Consider the following 18,598-nt stretch of genomic DNA (forward strand, 5'->3'; position numbering starts at 1 on the left):
TGTGTAATAAGCAGAGTGAGTGTGTGTGTAATAAGCAGAGTGAGTGTGTGTGTAATAAGCAGAGTTGAGTGTGTAATAAGCAGAGTGAGTGTGTGTGTAATAAGCAGAGTGTGTGTGTAATAAGCAGAGTTGAGTGTGTAATAAGCAGAGTGAGTGTGTGTGTAATAAGCAGAGTGAGTGTGTGTAATAAGCAGAGTGAGTGAGTGTGTAATAAGCAGAGTTGAGTGTGTAATAAGCAGATTGAGTGTGTGTGTAATAAGCAGAGTGAGTGTGTGTGTAATAAGCAGAGTGAGTGTGTGTGTAATAAGCAGAGTGAGTGTGTGTAATAAGCAGAGTGAGTGTGTGTGTAATAAGCAGAGTTGAGTGTGTAATAAGCAGAGTGAGTGTGTGTGTAATAAGCAGAGTGTGTGTGTAATAAGCAGAGTGAGTGTGTGTGTAATAAGCAGAGTGAGTGTGTGTAATAAGCAGAGTGAGTGTGTGTGTAATAAGCAGAGTGAGTGTGTGTGTAATAAGCAGAGTGAGTGTGTAATAAGCAGAGTGAGTGTGTAATAAGCAGAGTGAGTGTGTAATAAGCAGAGTGAGTGTGTGTGTGTGTGTAATAAGCAGAGTGATTGTGTAATAAGCAGAGTGAGTGTGTAATAAGCAGAGTGAGTGTGTGTGTGTGTAATAAGCAGAGTGAGTGTGTAATAAGCAGAGTGTGTGTGTAATAAGCAGAGTGAGTGAGTGTGTAATAAGCAGAGTGAGTGTGTAATAAGCAGAGTGAGTGTGTAATAAGCAGAGTGAGTGTGTGTGTAATAAGCAGAGTTGAGTGTGTAATAAGCAGAGTGAGTGTGTAATAAGCAGAGTGAGTGTGTAATAAGCAGAGTGAGTGTGTAATAAGCAGAGTGAGTGTGTAATAAGCAGAGTGAGTGTGTGTGTAATAAGCAGAGTTGAGTGTGTAATAAGCAGAGTGAGTGTGTAATAAGCAGAGTGAGTGTGTAATAAGCAGAGTTGAGTGTGTAATAAGCAGAGTGAGTGTGTAATAAGCAGAGTGAGTGTGTAATAAGCAGAGTGAGTGTGTAATAAGCAGAGTGAGTGTGTAATAAGCAGAGTGTGTGTGTAATAAGCAGAGTGAGTGAGTGTGTAATAAGCAGAGTGAGTGTGTAATAAGCAGAGTGAGTGTGTAATAAGCAGAGTGAGTGTGTGTGTAATAAGCAGAGTTGAGTGTGTAATAAGCAGAGTGAGTGTGTAATAAGCAGAGTGTGTGTGTGTGTGTAGTAAGCAGAATGAGTGTGTGTGTAATAAGCAGAGTAAGTGTGTGTGTAATAAGCAGAGTGTGTGTGTGTGTGTGTGTGTGTGTGTGTGTGTGTGTGTGTGTGTGTGTGTGTGTGTGTGTGTGTGTGTGTGTGTGTGTGTAATAAGCAGAGTGTACGTGCGTTGTGGAGCCGCCTATAGGCTCACATTACTAACACGCTCTTTAAATAACCAAACAAATACTGCGCCACTGACTTTAGCCCAGGGTTCAGTCGGTCGACGGCTCAGTCTATTTCAGCTCCTCAAAATAGCAACGATCCAACAATGCGCCAGAACACACACTCGTTCTCAGACCAGCAGCCCATGGGCAGATGGGCAAAAGACATTTGCTATTTAAACAACGCGGCGCAGGACGTGAAAATGAAAACTGCGTTGGGCTGAAACTAGCAAAACACACTTGCGTCGCGCCTGCCGCTGCAATGCTCCGGGTGTGTGATAGCGCCCTGAGAGCGGTTCATTCATAAACCCGTAAGATCTTCCCTTCATGCTGTGGAAACACAAACTGGGAGACAGAAGGGGCGGAGCTACATCTCACCTTTCCTCCTGAAGGCGGGGCTAATGAGCACGAGCGGCGTGTTGATCTCCGCTTCTGACGATCCGCCGTGACTGCCGGTCTCAGACATGCCGTGATCTCCACACACAACCAGCAGGTTGGGCAGCGTCCCTTCAGATTCCTGAAACACACACATCAAAAACTTTTATTATTCATCTAAATATTTTTGAGACATCGACATCATATTGTCACGCCCCTAAACATGACGCAGAATAAAGCGTACTGTGATTGGTTGCGTTACATGTCAGTCAAAAGTCCTTGGCCAAGAAAACCTGCGATAGAAGCTCTGGTTACGCGAGACTAGATCATTCTCGATCAATCTGTAATAATTCAGATTTTTATATGATGAATTATTGTATTTTATGACTGAAGTCTGGGTCTGGGCTGAAAAATAGCCAGCAGAAAAAAAAAATGGTGAAGGTATTTCAAAAAGTGGATTTTTTTAAATATGGGTTTTTTGTCTTCATGTATATTTTTATCACCATTTATTTTATGTTTGCTACTGTTCAAACAAACAAATTCACACACACACACACACACACACACACACCCTTATAAAAGTTTGGTGTTGGTAAGAATTTTTTTAGGTTTTTGTTAAGTCTCTAACCCACAACAAATCTTCATTTATTTGATCAGAAATATGGTAAAAACAGTAAAATTGTGAAATATTATTACAATTTAAAATGACTGTTTTCTATGTGAATATACAGTAAAGTGTAATTTATTCCTGTGATCAAAGCTGTATTTTCAGCATCATTACTCCAGTCTTCAGTGTCACATGATCCTTCAGAAATCACTCTAATATGAGGATCTGATGCTCAAGAAACATTTCTTGATCTAACAGACCAAAAATGATGTAAAAATAAATGTATTGACAGTTTTCAGGAGATTTCGCAGTATAATTGTGTGTGTTTGTGTGCACAAGAGGAAGTGAGAGTGTGTGAGAGAGTGTGTGAGAGACGCTGGATTGCTGTCCTCTTCACTGGAGCAAATCACTGAGGTTTGAACACGTGTGTGTGTGTGTGTGTGTGTGTGTGTGTGTGTGTGTGTGTGTGTGTGTGTGTGTGTGTGTGTGTGTGTGTGTGTGTGTGTGTGTGTGTGTGTGTGTGTGTGTGTGTGTGTGTGTATGTGTCTCTCTCACTCACTCACTCATCAGGGACAGGGATGATCAGCTCTATTTCACATCAAAGAGTCTCTCGGCCCACTTGATTCCCTCATGCACACACACACACACACACACACACACACACTCCTGCACCCACAGCTGGATGGCCGTCGCTGGAAACGCTCACTCTGAGCCCTAACACCACACTAATGATGCTTCGCTAGCAACAAGTCCTCCGGTTCAGATATTCATGAGTCCACTAAACGCATGCTAATGACTAGCCTCTAGAATTGTACTTCTACAAATAAAATTATAATACAATAGAAATAGAAAAATACAATTAATTCGATTTTTTTTTTTTTTTTTTTTGCAAATTTGCTTGGGAAATGTGACCAACACACACCATCAGGTAAAAGCTGAACCGTGCCATGGCCAACAGCCTTCAGTGTTCGAGAAGGAGACCTTAAAAGGAGATTTGCATTCGTTTAAACTGTTAAATGTCCTAAACCAGCTTACAGTAGCTGTGCTGGTCTTAGCTGGTGTTCTGAGACATAAAACAAATCCATTAAATATATATATACTGTATATCTAAAAAATAAATTTGCTTGAAAAGCTGTTTTTTGATTTCTTGAAATAAGTGTTTATTATTAAAACAAGAAAAAAAATGGGAAAACAAGATTATTTTCTTACTGCCATTAATAGATCTTTTCTTTTTTCCAAAAATAAGACTTTTCATAACACTCAAAATTAGGTTTCTTAAAACAAGAAAAAATATCTGTTAATAGGCTAAGAAAATAATCTAGTTTTTTAATCATAAACTCGCTTAATTTTGATAAATCTTTCAGAAAAGTCATTTTGCATCTCCAGGAAATGTATCTTTATTCAAAGTTTTATTTAAAAACCCTAATTTTAACTCATATTTGATCATCAAAAAGACTGTGAAAAAAAAATCTTCATGCCTTTAAATATCTTGAATGTAACTCGACACCCTTGCCTCATTTAGTATGCGTGGTTCAATGAATATGCAAATGAGCCCCGCCTCCACTCACTCACTCAGCTCAGAGATCCACTGGTTGACGATCACACGTTGATCTGATTGGTTACAAGGTCGTTTGTGACGTCAGAAACACCAGCGATTTCAAACCGTGTTTTTGAGACTGTCTTTGGTTCACTGCAGTTTTAAGCAGAAAATACTCAGCAATGCTGTCGACTTATGAACTTACACACGGTTTAAGCGTATTAAAAACACCACATAGACACATAGAGTGAGCTGCAGTAATGGAGATCTCAGGCTGTTCATGTGTTCACATCACAGGGTTAAAGATAAAGAACAGCGTTAAAATATACAGAAAGAGTGTTTTATAAGGGAACATAAAAACACACTGATAGAGCATTTCCCCTCATGATTTAATCCGAGGAAGCTTAAAGCAGGACAAAACTAATAAAGAAAGGCGACACTGTACCAAAAGGAGCTTTTGTAGAATAATTCCCCATCAAGCCGCCGCCGGGAGCTTCAGGAGATGTGTGTGTGGGTTTATCAGAAGTGACTGAATCAAACTGAGTTTTATTGAGTGATTTCTGACTTCAGGATAGAGCGGATCGGTTGGAGGAAAGGAGCGAGCTGCGAGAGGAAGATGAGGGGAATGTGGAAATGGAAAGAGGTAAAGGAATGAAAGATGCCATTTTAATAGCGCTTAGAAGAGTTGAGCCGAAGTGAGCCATTATTCACTCTCCGAAACACTTTCTGCTGAGGAACATGACGGGAGAAACTCGAATCTTTCCGCTCCAAACTCGTCCTTTTGAGAACTGATTTTCTGTACATAACGACTAAACCGAGTCATTTTATAATCACTGAGATACTATTATAGTTTATCGTAATATTTTGAATATTCATCATTTTAATTTCAGTTAAGGTAAAGTTTTAGTAGTTTTGTTGTGTTTTTGTAATTTTTTGTCTATATGGTTTTTATTCATTTTTATTTCAGTTTTAGTTTTAATTATATTAGTGCATCACATGAAACTAAACTAAATGAAAATGGGAAATATTGCCTTCGCTGAAATAAAATAAAATAAAATTTTCAAGTAACAAACAATTTTTTATGATTTCAGTTTTAGTTGTAACAACAACCCTGAATAAAACAAACTATTTTTTTTAAATCACTCAATTGAAATAAAAATGTTTTTCCAACTAATATATATAAATAAATAACATAAATATTAAATTATAAACTTAAACAACATTTAGCCTTGGCAACTAAATGAAATACATATTTTTAAGTTACAATACTAATATCACTAAAACTGAGAAAGACATTAAAAAAAATAATCAAAGCTATATAGAAATATTAAAATATAACAAACTATATTGAGTGAATGATTCAATGACTCACTTATAAAGACTTCACTTGTATCATTACCAGATGAATCAGTGTTTTTAAACAAATCTCTTGAGTGAATGATTCAATGACTCAGTCATAAAGACTTCACTTGTATCATTACCAGATGAATCTGCGTTTTTGAACAAATCTCTTGAATGAATGATTCAATGACTCACTTATAAAGACTTTACTTGTATCATTACCAGATGAATCTGCATTTTTGAACAAATCTCTTGAGTGAATGATTCAATGACTCACTCATAAAGACTTTACTTGTATCATTACCAGATGAATCAGTGTTTTTAAACAAATCTCTTGAGTGAATGATTCAATGACTCACTTATAAAGACTTCACTTGTATCATTACCAGATGAATCAGTGTTTTTAAACAAATCTCTTGAGTGAATGATTCAATGACTCAGTCATAAAGACTTCACTTGTATCATTACCAGATGAATCTGCGTTTTTGAACAAATCTCTTGAATGAATGATTCAATGACTCACTTATAAAGACTTTACTTGTATCATTACCAGATGAATCTGCGTTTTTGAACAAATCTCTTGAATGAATGATTCAATGACTCACTTATAAAGACTTCACTTGTATCATTACCAGATGAATCAGTGTTTTTGAACAAATCTCTTGAATGAATGATTCAATGACTCACTTATAAAGACTTTGCTATATTATTGCTGGATGAATCAGTGTTTTTGAACAAATCTCTTGAGTGAATGATTCAATGACTCACTCATAAAGCGTCCATGAACAAACAACTAATAAACGAGCCGTCTTTTCATTTCTCGTTATTCCTTTCCAAATATGAAATTAAATGATCAGATGATACACAGACCATAAAAACACTTATTTAATTGCTGGATGAATCAGTGTTTTTAAACAAATCTCTTGAGTGAATGATTCAATCAGCCACCTCCTGGGGTAACAATATAATTGATACAATCTTCACTCAAAGTTAATTTTGCTCTATTTTGATCGCTACCGTAGACATCAGTATTCATTTTCGAAATCTAAACTTTAATCCCAGTATTTGTGTGATAATATGAATTGTAAGAGAAATGATAATACTGTGATGTTGAAAAGACTGTTTGTGACATGTTTGTTTCATACAAATCTATGATATAATGATTTTGTCATTATACCAGATCCCAGAGACTTATTAGTATTGTTGTCTTTTATGTATAAGTGTCATAAATTATAAAATCACTGTGTAATCTCTCTCTTGATTTTGTCAAAGGTGTAATAGACACAAGTGAATCGTTGTCATTTAGGAATGCGTGTGTGTTTGAATCGAGATCTTGATCTTTGAGCGATTAATCGTGTCTTGGCTTCTGCGTATGTGGAGCAGATCGACAGAAAACGTGCTGGTTAAAAGAAGAAGAGAGGAGAAGGACTGACCCACTGATCTCAGGGGACGAACACAATGTGTTTCACAGGTAACGAGAGGGAAGGGAGGACAGAAAGAGAGAGTAACAGAACACACTGTGTGTCAGCAGGTCCAAAACTAACAGACAATGAATAAAGACATGAACCTGTGAGTTATGGATGATATTCAGTCTGATGAATCCATCACTGAACCAGCGAGTCTTTGCTATCTGTCGTGCACTGCCAGAAATGAAGCAAGAACTGTTTTGTGTAAAGATCAGGGTTATTATCATGAACTAAAACTTTTAAAAACAATTCTGTTCATTGAAATAAAATATAAATATTATTTGAAAAACTTAAAGTAAACGGAATTATAAATGTTGGCCTTTAAAGTTGAAGCACTTAAATTACTAACTGGAAATAAATAAAAACTAAAACTAACTCAAATTAAAATTGAAATAAAAAAATAAATAATTAAGCCTTAGAAATGTACAAATTAATTAGTAAATTAATAAAAATAACAAAAGAACATAAAGCCACTCAAATTAAAATTGGCATTAAAAAACTAAATAAAAATAAAAATAAAAGCTAGATAAGATAAGATAAGATAAGATAGTACTTTATTGTCCGTGTACACGGAAATTTGTCTTGCAATACAAGCTCCAACAATTATAGCACACACAAACTAAAAACAAAAACATACAGTCATCAATAAAAAGTATACAAAAGTACTTCCATAATATTATGGGTACTCCGCCCTGCAGGAGTGTTCTTCAATAGCCATAAATACACTCACCGGCCACTTTATTAGGTACACCTGTCCAACTGCTCGTTAAAGTAACACTATGTAGTTTTTCAACCTTCATAATATATTTCCAAGACCCTTGTGATGGTACATCGACTTAAAATAAGTTAAATGACACGTCTGCCATAGCCTGACGTGGTCTGTATCGCTTTTACTGGCACTATGTAACTTCGGGTTTCGGGTAGGAACCCGTGCACAAAAAGAACTACAAAATTCGACTGCTTTACGGCATACGTCACTTCCCCCACCACTTCCTCAAATTGTCTGTGGCCATTGCAGACATCCCAAGTCTCCCGGGAGTCTCCTGCGTCTCCCTGATGCCCGCAAATTAGTTCAGATCTGCCGGAATCTAGAGCGCGCATGCGAGACAGAACATACTGCGCGCATAACATACATAGCGCGAGCACGGCAGAGAGAGAGAGAGCGAGAGACCTTGCGAGTGTGCCTCACGAAAGCTAGTCAACCCGCCACCAGCCGCCCCCCCCGTCAACAATCCAGTCACCAAGATATACCTCCCTGAAATGACGACTTGCAGGTTGGGATGTCTGCCATTGTTGATTCCAAAGCCGGTGCTGGATAAACAGCGAGCGTGCGCGTGCGACAGTCGGCTGCGGAAGGCTAAATTATTTACGACAGCAGTAATGGACAATTCTGCTTCCAAACTGTAGGGCGACCGCTGAGGAAAAATCACATGGTGTTGCTTTAACACTTAATTTCTAAGCAGCCAATCACATGGCGGCAACTCAGTGCATTTAGGCATGTAGACATGGTCAAGACAATCTCCTGCAGTTCAAACCGAGCATCAGTATGGGGAAGAAAGGTGATTTGAGTGACTTTGAACGTGGCATGATTGTTGGTGCCAGAAGGGCTGGTCTGAGTATTTCAGAAACTGCTAATCTACTGGGATTTTCACGCACAACCATCTCTAGGGTTTACAGAGAATGGTCCGAAAAAGAAAAAACATCCAGTGAGCGGCAGTTCTGTGGGCGGAAATGCCTTGTTGATGTCAGAGGTCAGAGGAGAATGGCCAGACTGGTTCGAGCTGATAGAAGGGCAACAGTGACTGAAATAACCACTCGTTACAACCGAGGTATGCAGCAAAGCATTTGTGAAGCCACAACACGCACAACCTTGAGGCGGATGGGCTACAACAGCAGAAGACTCCACCGGGTACCACTCATCTCCACTACAAATAGGAAAAAGAGGCTACAATTTGCAAGAGCTCACCAAAATTGAACAGTTGAAGACTGGAAAAATGTTGCCTGGTCTGATGAGTCTCGATTTCTGTTGAGACATTCAGATGTTAGAGTCAGAATTTGGCGTAAACAGAATGAGAACATGGATCCATCATGCCTTGTTACCACTGTGCAGGCTGGTGGTGGTGGTGTAATGGTGTGGGGGATGTTTTCCTGGCACACTTTAGGCCCCTTAGTGCCAATTGGGCATCGTTTAAATGCCACGGCCTACCTGAGCATTGTTTCTGACCATGTCCATCCCTTTATGGCCACCATGTACCCATCCTCTGATGGCTACTTCCACCATGTCACAAAGCTCTAATCATTTCAAATTGGTTTCTTGAACATGACAATGAGTTCACTGTACTAAAATGGCCTCCACAGTCACCAGATCTCAACCCAATAGAGCATCTTTGGGATGTGGTGGAACGGGAGATTCGCATCATGGATGTGCAGCCGACAAATCTGCGGCAACTGTGTGATGCCATCATGTCAATATGGACCAAACTCTCTGAGGAATGCTTCCAGCACCTTGTTGAATCTATGCCACGAAGAATTGAGGCAGTTCTGAAGGCAGAAGGGGGTCCAACCCGTTACTAGCATGGGGTACCTAATAAAGTGGCCGGTGAGTGTATATACATATATTAAAATGCAAGTGGGGGGAAAACTATCACTTTTTTCCCCTCATGTGTTGATTCAGCATCGATATAGACAGAGGAACAAATGAGTGTTTATATTTGTTCTTCATGCACTCCGACCGGGACCCTATAGCGTCTCCCAGAGGGCAGGAGTTGATACTCTTGATTCAACACATGGGAATAATCTTGGGTGATTTTATGAGCCAATCGTACAGTATGTACTTCATGACTTTCAATAAACGCCTTCTCAACCGACTGTCCCACCAATTTGGAACAAATTCCCAGGAGTCGGAAAATCCTGGCCTTCAAATGAGCTGAGAGGCCCCCAAACCACACTGCGCCTCCATACTGCAGAATGCTTTGAATGGTTGACACAAAGAAAAGAGACAGGATTTCACTACTCGCTCCGAATGACCTAAGTCTCCTTAAAAAATAAATTCTCTGTTGTACCTTTCCGCAGATGTAGTCTACATGATAGGTCCAGGAAAGGTCACAGTCCACATACACTCCAAGATATTTAAATTATGATTTTTGTTTTATGATTTGATTATGGATGAATAATGGTGTAATGTGGCATTCATGAGAGAGAGGCATTCAAAGAGCCATCCTTGGAGCGGGAGAAAGCAGGAATCGCAGTCAGAAACATGACAAACAACTCCCAGCATGCACAGGTGCAAAGCAACTCTCAGATCATTATGAGCAAACCTAGATCACAAGCATGAGAGACGTGGACACTGGACATAAAAACCCATAACACTACCGGAGTCTCTGCATACATTTGAATTGCTGATTGTTTTTATTTTTTATTTCTTTTCCACTTATAAATTTTTAGATTCCATGACAGACGGAGGGATGGATGGATGGAGGAATGGATAGATGAATGGATGGAGGAATGGATGGATGGAGGAATGGATGGATGGATGGAGGAATGGATGGATGATAGATGGAGGAATGGATGGATGGATGGATGGATGATAGATGGAGGAATGGATAGATGGATGGATGGATGGATGGATGGATGGATGGATGGATGGATGGATAGATGAATGGGATGGATGATAGATGGAGGAATGGATGGATAGATAGATAGAGGATGGATAGAGTAATGGATGGATGGATGGATGGAGGAATGGATGGATGGAGGAATGGATGGATGGACAGGTGGACGGATGGATAGAGGAATGGATGGACGGATGGATAGAGGAATGGATGGACGGATGGATAGATGGATGGATGATAGATGGAGGAATGGATGGATGGATGGATGATGGAGGAATGGATGGATGGAGGAATGGATAGAGGAATCGATGGATGGATAGAGGAATGGATGGATGGATGGATGAAGGAATGGATAGATGGATGGAGGAATGGATGGATAGAGGAATGGATGGATGGATGGATGATAGATGGATGATAGATGGAGGAATGGATGGATGGATGGATGGATGGATGGATGGAATAAAGTATTGAATTAAAATACAATTGATATACCAATTAAATATTAGTAATTATATATTGTTAAATATAAATGTATTTATTAATTAATTAATTAATTAATTAATTAATGCGTTTAAACTGGCCTGTCAATCAGCTTCACAGTTAAAAAAAGTAAAAAAGAAAGAGAGAAAGACTCTCCTCAAGTGTTTTCCTGTAGCTCAAACAGTAGAGTGTTGGCGCTAGCAACGCCAAGGTCATGGATTCGATTCCCAGGGAAAGCAAGAACTGACCAAATGTAAAATGTGATTTTTATTCATACTATGATTTAGGACACACTAATTCTATTTTCGAATTCTATTTAGGACCGAGAGTATACGAATTGACACGCAGCACTAGTATACGAAAACCAGTAGGTGACAAGAACCCAGATGATCAACTACTGGTTTCATTACTGGATGAATCAGTGTTTTTGAACAAATCTTAAGAGTGAATGATTCAATGACTCACTCATAGGCTGCGTCCGAAACCACATACTTCCCTACTATATAGTAGGCGAAAAACAGTATGCGACCGTCCTCATAAAAGGCAAAAGTACCCGGATGACCAACTTCTTCCGACGGGATTCTGAAGTGTGCATACGATGGACGCTTTACTATCCCATGAGGCCACAGGAGAGGATTTATGAATGACAGTGAAGCGACGCAACTGATGCTGGCAGGTCACATGATAATGACATCATGGCGAATGTAGTACGTACAGATTATATTCAAACTACAGCTGAAACTCGGAAAATATCGTTCAAAAGTTCATTTATTTCAGTAATTCAACTTAAAAGGTGAAACTAATATATTATATAGAGACTCATATTGAGATATTTCAAGCCTTTATTTGTTATAATTTTGATGTTATGGAGTACAGCTTATGAAAACCCCAAAGTCAAAATCTCTGAAAATTTGAATATTACATGAAACCAATAAAAAAAAAGGATTTTAAATGCATAAATGTCAGCCCTCTGAAAAGTTTAATCTTGCATATGTATATAGTTATATATACTAAATATATTAGTTTCACCTTTTAATTTGAATTACTGAAATACACGAACTGTTGCACGATATACAAAAAAAGTTTCACCTGTATATAGCACATACTTTAACACTTGTAAAGTAAATTCCAATGTAGTACATACAGTAAAACCAACATTTATTCAGACGCCTTCAACATTTCTCACTTTCTCACAGTTTATTCGCTATAGTTTAGAAAATGGTAATAAAATATGACGTTATCAAATCAATTGATATTTGACTGGTTTTGTCCATCCTTCTGTTAGACTCTCACACATGAATTATGTTGAATATCTGTCAGCTGTTAAATTTAACTACACAATTAGATAATACCAGTTTAGCTCAACCAGTGACCAAGCAATGCTTCATGTTGTTCAGTGTGTGTGTGAAAAGAGCATTAGCAATTACAGAAAACACACTTCAGCAAAACATCATCAGCTCAAAGTGGAGGAATCATTTTTGCTCCCAAGTTTTTATACATTTGACTGGTATGAAGAATTATTGGGTATAATATGTCACACTTTATTTTGCTCTCCTCACTTACATAAATGAAGTATAACTGGTGTCTGAATAATTGTTGGTTTGACTGTACTTATTACTCCCTATAAAGGCTCTTTTTATGTTCTTTTATCCCAGAAGATCAAGGTAATGTGATTTCTCCTGAAAGTCCCTCTTGCTGTGGATGTTCCTGACGCACCGTTTTATCACGCTCTGAAACTCATTGTTACTTAAGGCACTGCTCTGGATAACCTGTATAAGATCTGTGATGATTAATGAGTGCTGGATGTGTTCCTCTGGTCCTGTAGGGAGTTAAACTCTCTCACCTGCTGAGGGAACAGATTTCACATGCAGATATTATAACAGGCTAAAGTAGGACGCAGCTGGTTATACAGATGTCACCAATCTAGAGGCGTGTTTAAGCCTTTCATTTCATCTTTTTAGTGTGTAATGTTGCAGTTTGAGGATAGAGTTCTTCTCTATATCAGTGTCAGTGTTTCTGAACGCCTGAAACGCCTCCATTGTAGTCTTGAGTTTCTCCCGGGAACGAACACGTCACAATATTCCTCATAATAATTCATGCGCAGAATAAAGGGGCGGGGCCTGGTTGAGTTAGTTAGTAGTGTGTTAAACTGGTGGTTATGGGAAGGGGCGGGACTTTCCCAAACACACTCGAAGCGCTCGACCAATCACAGCACACTGATCCAGCCGACCAATCAGAGCACAGTGTGCTTTTCAGAAGGAGGGGCTTCATAGAGACAGGAAGTAAACAGAGCGTTACTGACAGACTGGGAAGAGAGGAGCCGCAACATTGGAGAATATGAGGAGAATAATCAACATTCAAGCAGGAAAACCTGTTCTAGTAGAGCCTAACTTGTGAAACTTAGAGCTAACTGTAATTCTGCAAATCAGCCGGGGCGAATGTCACACAGATAAATGTGCATAATTACACAACTACGCAATTACCCAGAGCAGAGAGCTGACGTGAACCACAGGTTACATTCACCGTCGACACAATGATGCTTTAGGCCTGAGTATTGAACGTTTATGACTGGAAATGAGAGCGACTGATGTGTCTGGAAAGGTTTTAAGTTCTCATATGAGTGTTTCCATGGCAACTATGAGATCTACAATGTGAACGCAACACTGTTTGGCCTATTTATACAGTAAAATCCAGCGTGAAACTCATCACTGAGACTCATCTGTTCATCTGACACAAAAAAAAAAAACTACTAACCGAACTTTTTCGTTTAAAAAAATATAACAAGCACAGATAGACGGAGAGATTTCTGTGGAGGTTCGCTAGTGTTGAAACCAGTGTTATTTTAGTATTATTGTAAATATTCATATTTTTCTTACACGAACGCATCGCTTCACTTCAGAAGGCCTTTATTAACCCCCGGAGCCTGTGGAGCACTTTATGATGGACAGATGCACTTTTATGATGGACAGATGCACTTTTATGATGGACAGATGCACTTTTATGATGGACAGATGTACTTTAATGATGGAGAGATGCACTTTTATGATGGACAGATGCACTTTTATGATGGACAGATGCACTTTTATGATGGACAGTTGCACTTTTATGATGGACAGATGCACTTTTATGATGGACAGATGCACTTTTATGATGGACAGTTGCACTTTTATGATGGATAGATGCACTTTTATGATGGATAGATGCACTTTTATGATGGACAGATGCACTTTTATGATGGACAGATGCACTTTTATGATGGACAGATGCACTTTTATGATGGACAGATGCACTTTTATGATGGACAGATCCAATTTTATGATGGACAGATCCAATTTTATGGACTTCCAAAGACAAACACCAATTCACTCCCATTATAAAGCTTGGAAGAGCCAGGACATTTTTTTATAGAACTCAGATTGCATTCGTCTGAAAGAAGAAAGTCATATACACCTAGGATGACTTCAGGGTGAGTAATTCATGGCCTAATTTTCATTTTTGGGTGAACTATCCCTTTAAGAAAAGAAGGTTTAGAGAAACACAAACATGCACCGAATAGATCCGACGGCATCATGAAGTCGCCGCTTCTTTCGGACGGATCCGAGATGTTGAAGAGAAGCTGAAACACACCTTTGATATGAGCGAGGAGTGAATCTTCTTGATGATGTCGTCCATCTCCGTGAGTTTGGGTCCTATCAGGGAGCTGTGGGGTCCGCTGATGTGCCCGATGTGATCCAGACCCAGGTAATGCAGGATCAGAATATCCCAGTCGTCCCGCTTCAGCGTGCCGTCCAGGTGACGGGTCACGTTATTGTCCACCTGAGGGAACGAGACCGAGAGATTAAAATAGAAATAAGACTCGGTCAAAAACAAACATAAGCTTGAGGAATCATGACCCTTTGAAAAACTTTTTTCCAAATTCTGTTTTTTCCGTTTAAATTTTTCTGGATTCCGTTTTTTTTTTTTTTTTTTTTTTTTGGAGTTCATTTTAATATTTAAATTAATTGTAATAATCAAAAAGCATGTGACTGAAATCAATTAAACTTATACAATTTAAAAACAATTTATAAACAGTTTTAACAAAAATGACATTTTCACCAAACCCTGTTTTCTGTTTTAAGTGTTCTGGATTAAATTTGAATGGTTTAGTTAAATTCTAATAATCAAAAAGAATGTCTAATTGATTGAATTCATAAAAAACACAAAATATATTAATTAAAAATATTTGTTTCAATGAAATGTTTTGATTTAGTTTTTTTTAAACATTATGTTGTGATTAATTTACATTTTTCTGGCAATCAAATGAAGGGATAAAACATTCACTTATCTTTTAATCATATGAAATTAAACTTTGGTCAAAGAAAGTGCTACACAACAGAGCTTTACTGTTAAAATGAAGACAAATTTTGATTATTTATTAAAAAATATCTAGTTTTAATAACCATTTATTATTATTTTGATGATTATTATTATTATTAGTGTTTGTATTATTGTTACATTGAGACGTAGCTAAATTCTACTCTTTTTTTTTTTTTTTTTGACCAATTGGATTAATAATGGACAATATCTTTCTTACTGTCCACCGTTTATGATGTCTTATTCTGTACTGTCACTGAAAACAAATTAAAAGATTTGGAGTGAAAAAAAAAACAAATGTACAATTTTTCAGTCACAAATGGCCGAAGAGCTCCACAACGACTCTATATGACACACACTTTGAGTTCAGCTCCTCTCACCTCGGTGTAGTCCGACACGAAAAAGGAGGTGGTGCCGTCGTGCTCCATAAAGTGTTTGGGAAAGAGTCGAACCCACGTGTCGTCGCCGTAGAAGATGATCCGCTTGCCGGCGCTCTTGGCCTGCCAGATGAGGTTATCCTCCAGCAGAGCCGGAGAGTTCAGGTTCATCACCACGTCGATGAAGCCCGGGATGCTGCCGGTCGTCAGAGCCTGATGAGGGAACACACACATCGCTGTTTACAGACGAGCTATTCTACTTTCTTCACATCTTCAGTGTGTGATGTTGCAGTTTGATCATGAAAACGCTCCAGTTCTTCTCTATATCAGTGTCAGTGTTTCTGAACTCCTGAAACGCCTCCATTGTAGTCTTGAGTTTCTCCCGGGAACGAACACGTCACAATATTCCTCATTATAATAATTCATGCGCAGAATAAAGGGGCGGGGCCTGGTTGAGTTAGTTAGTAGTGTGTTAAACTGGCGGTTATGGGAAGGGGCGGGACTTTCCCAAACACACTCGAAGCGCTCGACCAATCACAACACACTGATCCAGCCGACCAATCAGAGCACAGTGTTCTTTTCAGAAGGAGGGGCTTCATAGAGACAGGAAGTAAACAGAGCATTACTGACAGACTGGGAAGAGAGGAGCCGCAACAATGGAGAATATGAGGAGAATAATCAACATTCAAGCAGGAAAACCTGTTCTAGTAGAGCCTGAAACTACATCAAGACTTTGTTAAAGGGCCTCTTTAAGAAACCAAAACACAGCTTTACTGTCCAAACAGGCCTTAAATTTAGAGCAGTCTTAAAGGTACCGTATAAAAACAATCGGTTTAATTAAAATTCTCAGCGACAAGGTGGAAAATCGCCATGAAAAAAAATGATTTGAATCTGAATGCAATTTATATCAATCCAAGAGCACACTGTATTCTCAGCACTGCGAGGGGAGCTGACATCATCTTTGACAATCGGTTATCACGTCAACTACTGTTATGGTGGATTTTGTTGAGCAAGTAATTTAAACTGCCCCATTATGCTATTTTAAAGGCTCCTAATGTTGTTTTAGTTCACATGCATCCAAAAACACTTTATTCTCTCATAATCTCCACTGCACCTTCAGCTCTTTCTCTCAGTGTCTGAAACGCTTCAGTCTCTCTAAGCCCCGCCTCTCTGAGAGCTGCTCTGCTGTGATTGGTCAGAAAGCAAACGCTCATTATCATATCTGAATCTCAGCTCTTGATTACAGTGATACGAACAGTAACGATGGCAGAAAACAGCGTCTTCTCGACACGAACAACACTAAACGAACTCTTCCAGTCTCAGATACACTACAGTGTTTGAGGGCGGGGCTAAGAGACGCTGTTCAGCCAATCAAGACCAGAGACTGGCATTATGCTAATGTGTTACAAACCTACGTAGGAAGTGAGACTGAATTACTGAGTCGTTTCAGTTCAGAATCACTTTCTTTCTTTGAGGAGACAATAACTTTGCAGACCTTTTACATCCAAAAACAGCTCTATTACACTCCACATGAAAGGAAATATTTAAAAAAAAAGGAATAAAAGGGGCAAAAATCTGAAAATATCAGCAGAAATCTGTATGTTTTAACAGCACAGACACACAAACATATGCAACTTATGAAGGAAACTCTTTTTTTTTTTGTTACCCAGAGAGCAACAAAAGACATTAACGTGTGCAACACGACAAAACATTTGCGATGCATTTAGAGTATTTGCGTATGCATTTTTTGTGCGCTCACGCAAGACATTAGAAATAAAAAAAGGTCTATGTAGAATATAGCCTCTATAAAAATTGACTGCTCCGTTTATGTCTTGTAAACAATACATACTGAAGTGAAATATAGCTTTATGGGTGGAAAAATTTACATGATTTTGGACAAGAAACGCCTGTTTGTTTTATTTCTCAGCTCATAAAGTCTCATATTTATACAGTCTGATTATATAAAAGCGTAATATGAATGTAAATGACCAGAAACACTCTAAAATAGGCCAGATGCCTGATTAGCTATTCTGGGAAACAGAATCACAAATTTACAAACTCTTTGTAGTTTCACGCAGAGAAAAACACAACATGAAACCTTTCCCTCACCCTTCATGGAGAACCATCATCATCTAATGATGAAAACAAGCTACGAGAACACACACACACACACACACTTCGAGACCAGACCAGCCCTCGTGTTTGCGCTGTGTTATAATGAGGGTATTGATTGCGTGTCTCTTAGTGTACACAACACAATTACTGTCATCTAGCGTAACGTGTTTCTCCGTGATAATTAACACACACACACACACACACACACACTCACACACACAGAGAGAGAGAGAGACGCTCTCTATTTCATTGCTTTTTGAAATATAATAGATAGTAATGTTTTTGAAAAAGGTCTGTTCTGCTCCCCAAAAATGTATTTATTTGATTAAAAATACAGCAAAAAAAAAGTGCAATATTTGTATAATGTAAACAGATGTTTTATATGTGAATATACAGTAAAGTGTAATTTATTCCTGTGATCAAAGCTGAATTTTCAGCATCATTACTCCAGTCTTCAGTGTCACATGATCCTTCAGAAATCACTCTAATATGAGGATCTGATGCTCAAGAAACATTTATGATTATTATCAGTGTTCAAAACAGGTCATATTTTTGTGGAAACTGACATACAATTATTTTTCAGGATTCTTTGGTGAGTTCAAATGAACGTTCAGAACAGCATTTATACTGAATATACTTTTTGAAACATTATAAATGTCACTTTTCATCAATTTAATGCGTTCTTGCTGAATTTTCTCTTTAAAAAAAATGATAACCTTACTGACCCCAAACTTTTGAATGGTAGTGAATTATGCAAAAAGCAGCAAATGAATAGCGTGTCCGAACACTGATCAGTCAAAAAAGCTAAAATTGTAATATACAGAGTGAAAAATGGCATGAATATTTTTTGAGCGATGCTGCAAACAAATTGATGCATCAGAGTTTT

The 18,598-nt window shown here is 38.4% G+C and overlaps 1 protein-coding gene across 1 annotated transcript in view; it reads right to left on the minus strand.

Moving 5' to 3' along the window:
* The window catches only part of pigg (phosphatidylinositol glycan anchor biosynthesis class G), a gene marked incomplete at its 3' end in the record, with an annotated part of 46,602 nt that overhangs the window by 12,456 nt on the left and 15,548 nt on the right, over positions 1-18,598 (minus strand). Inside the window, exons 3-5 of the mRNA XM_056244258.1 lie at positions 15,601-15,810; positions 14,495-14,683; positions 1,829-1,967 (exon numbers count right to left, since the gene is read on the minus strand). Coding sequence (XP_056100233.1) covers positions 1,829-1,967; positions 14,495-14,683; positions 15,601-15,810 — 538 coding nt within the window. The remainder of the gene's footprint in view (positions 1-1,828; positions 1,968-14,494; positions 14,684-15,600; positions 15,811-18,598) is intronic.

This window comes from Rhinichthys klamathensis, unplaced genomic scaffold, assembly GCF_029890125.1.
Source record: "Rhinichthys klamathensis goyatoka isolate OS25496 unplaced genomic scaffold, OSU_Roscu_1.1 h1tg000947l_1, whole genome shotgun sequence".
Lineage (NCBI taxonomy): Eukaryota > Metazoa > Chordata > Actinopteri > Cypriniformes > Leuciscidae > Rhinichthys > Rhinichthys klamathensis.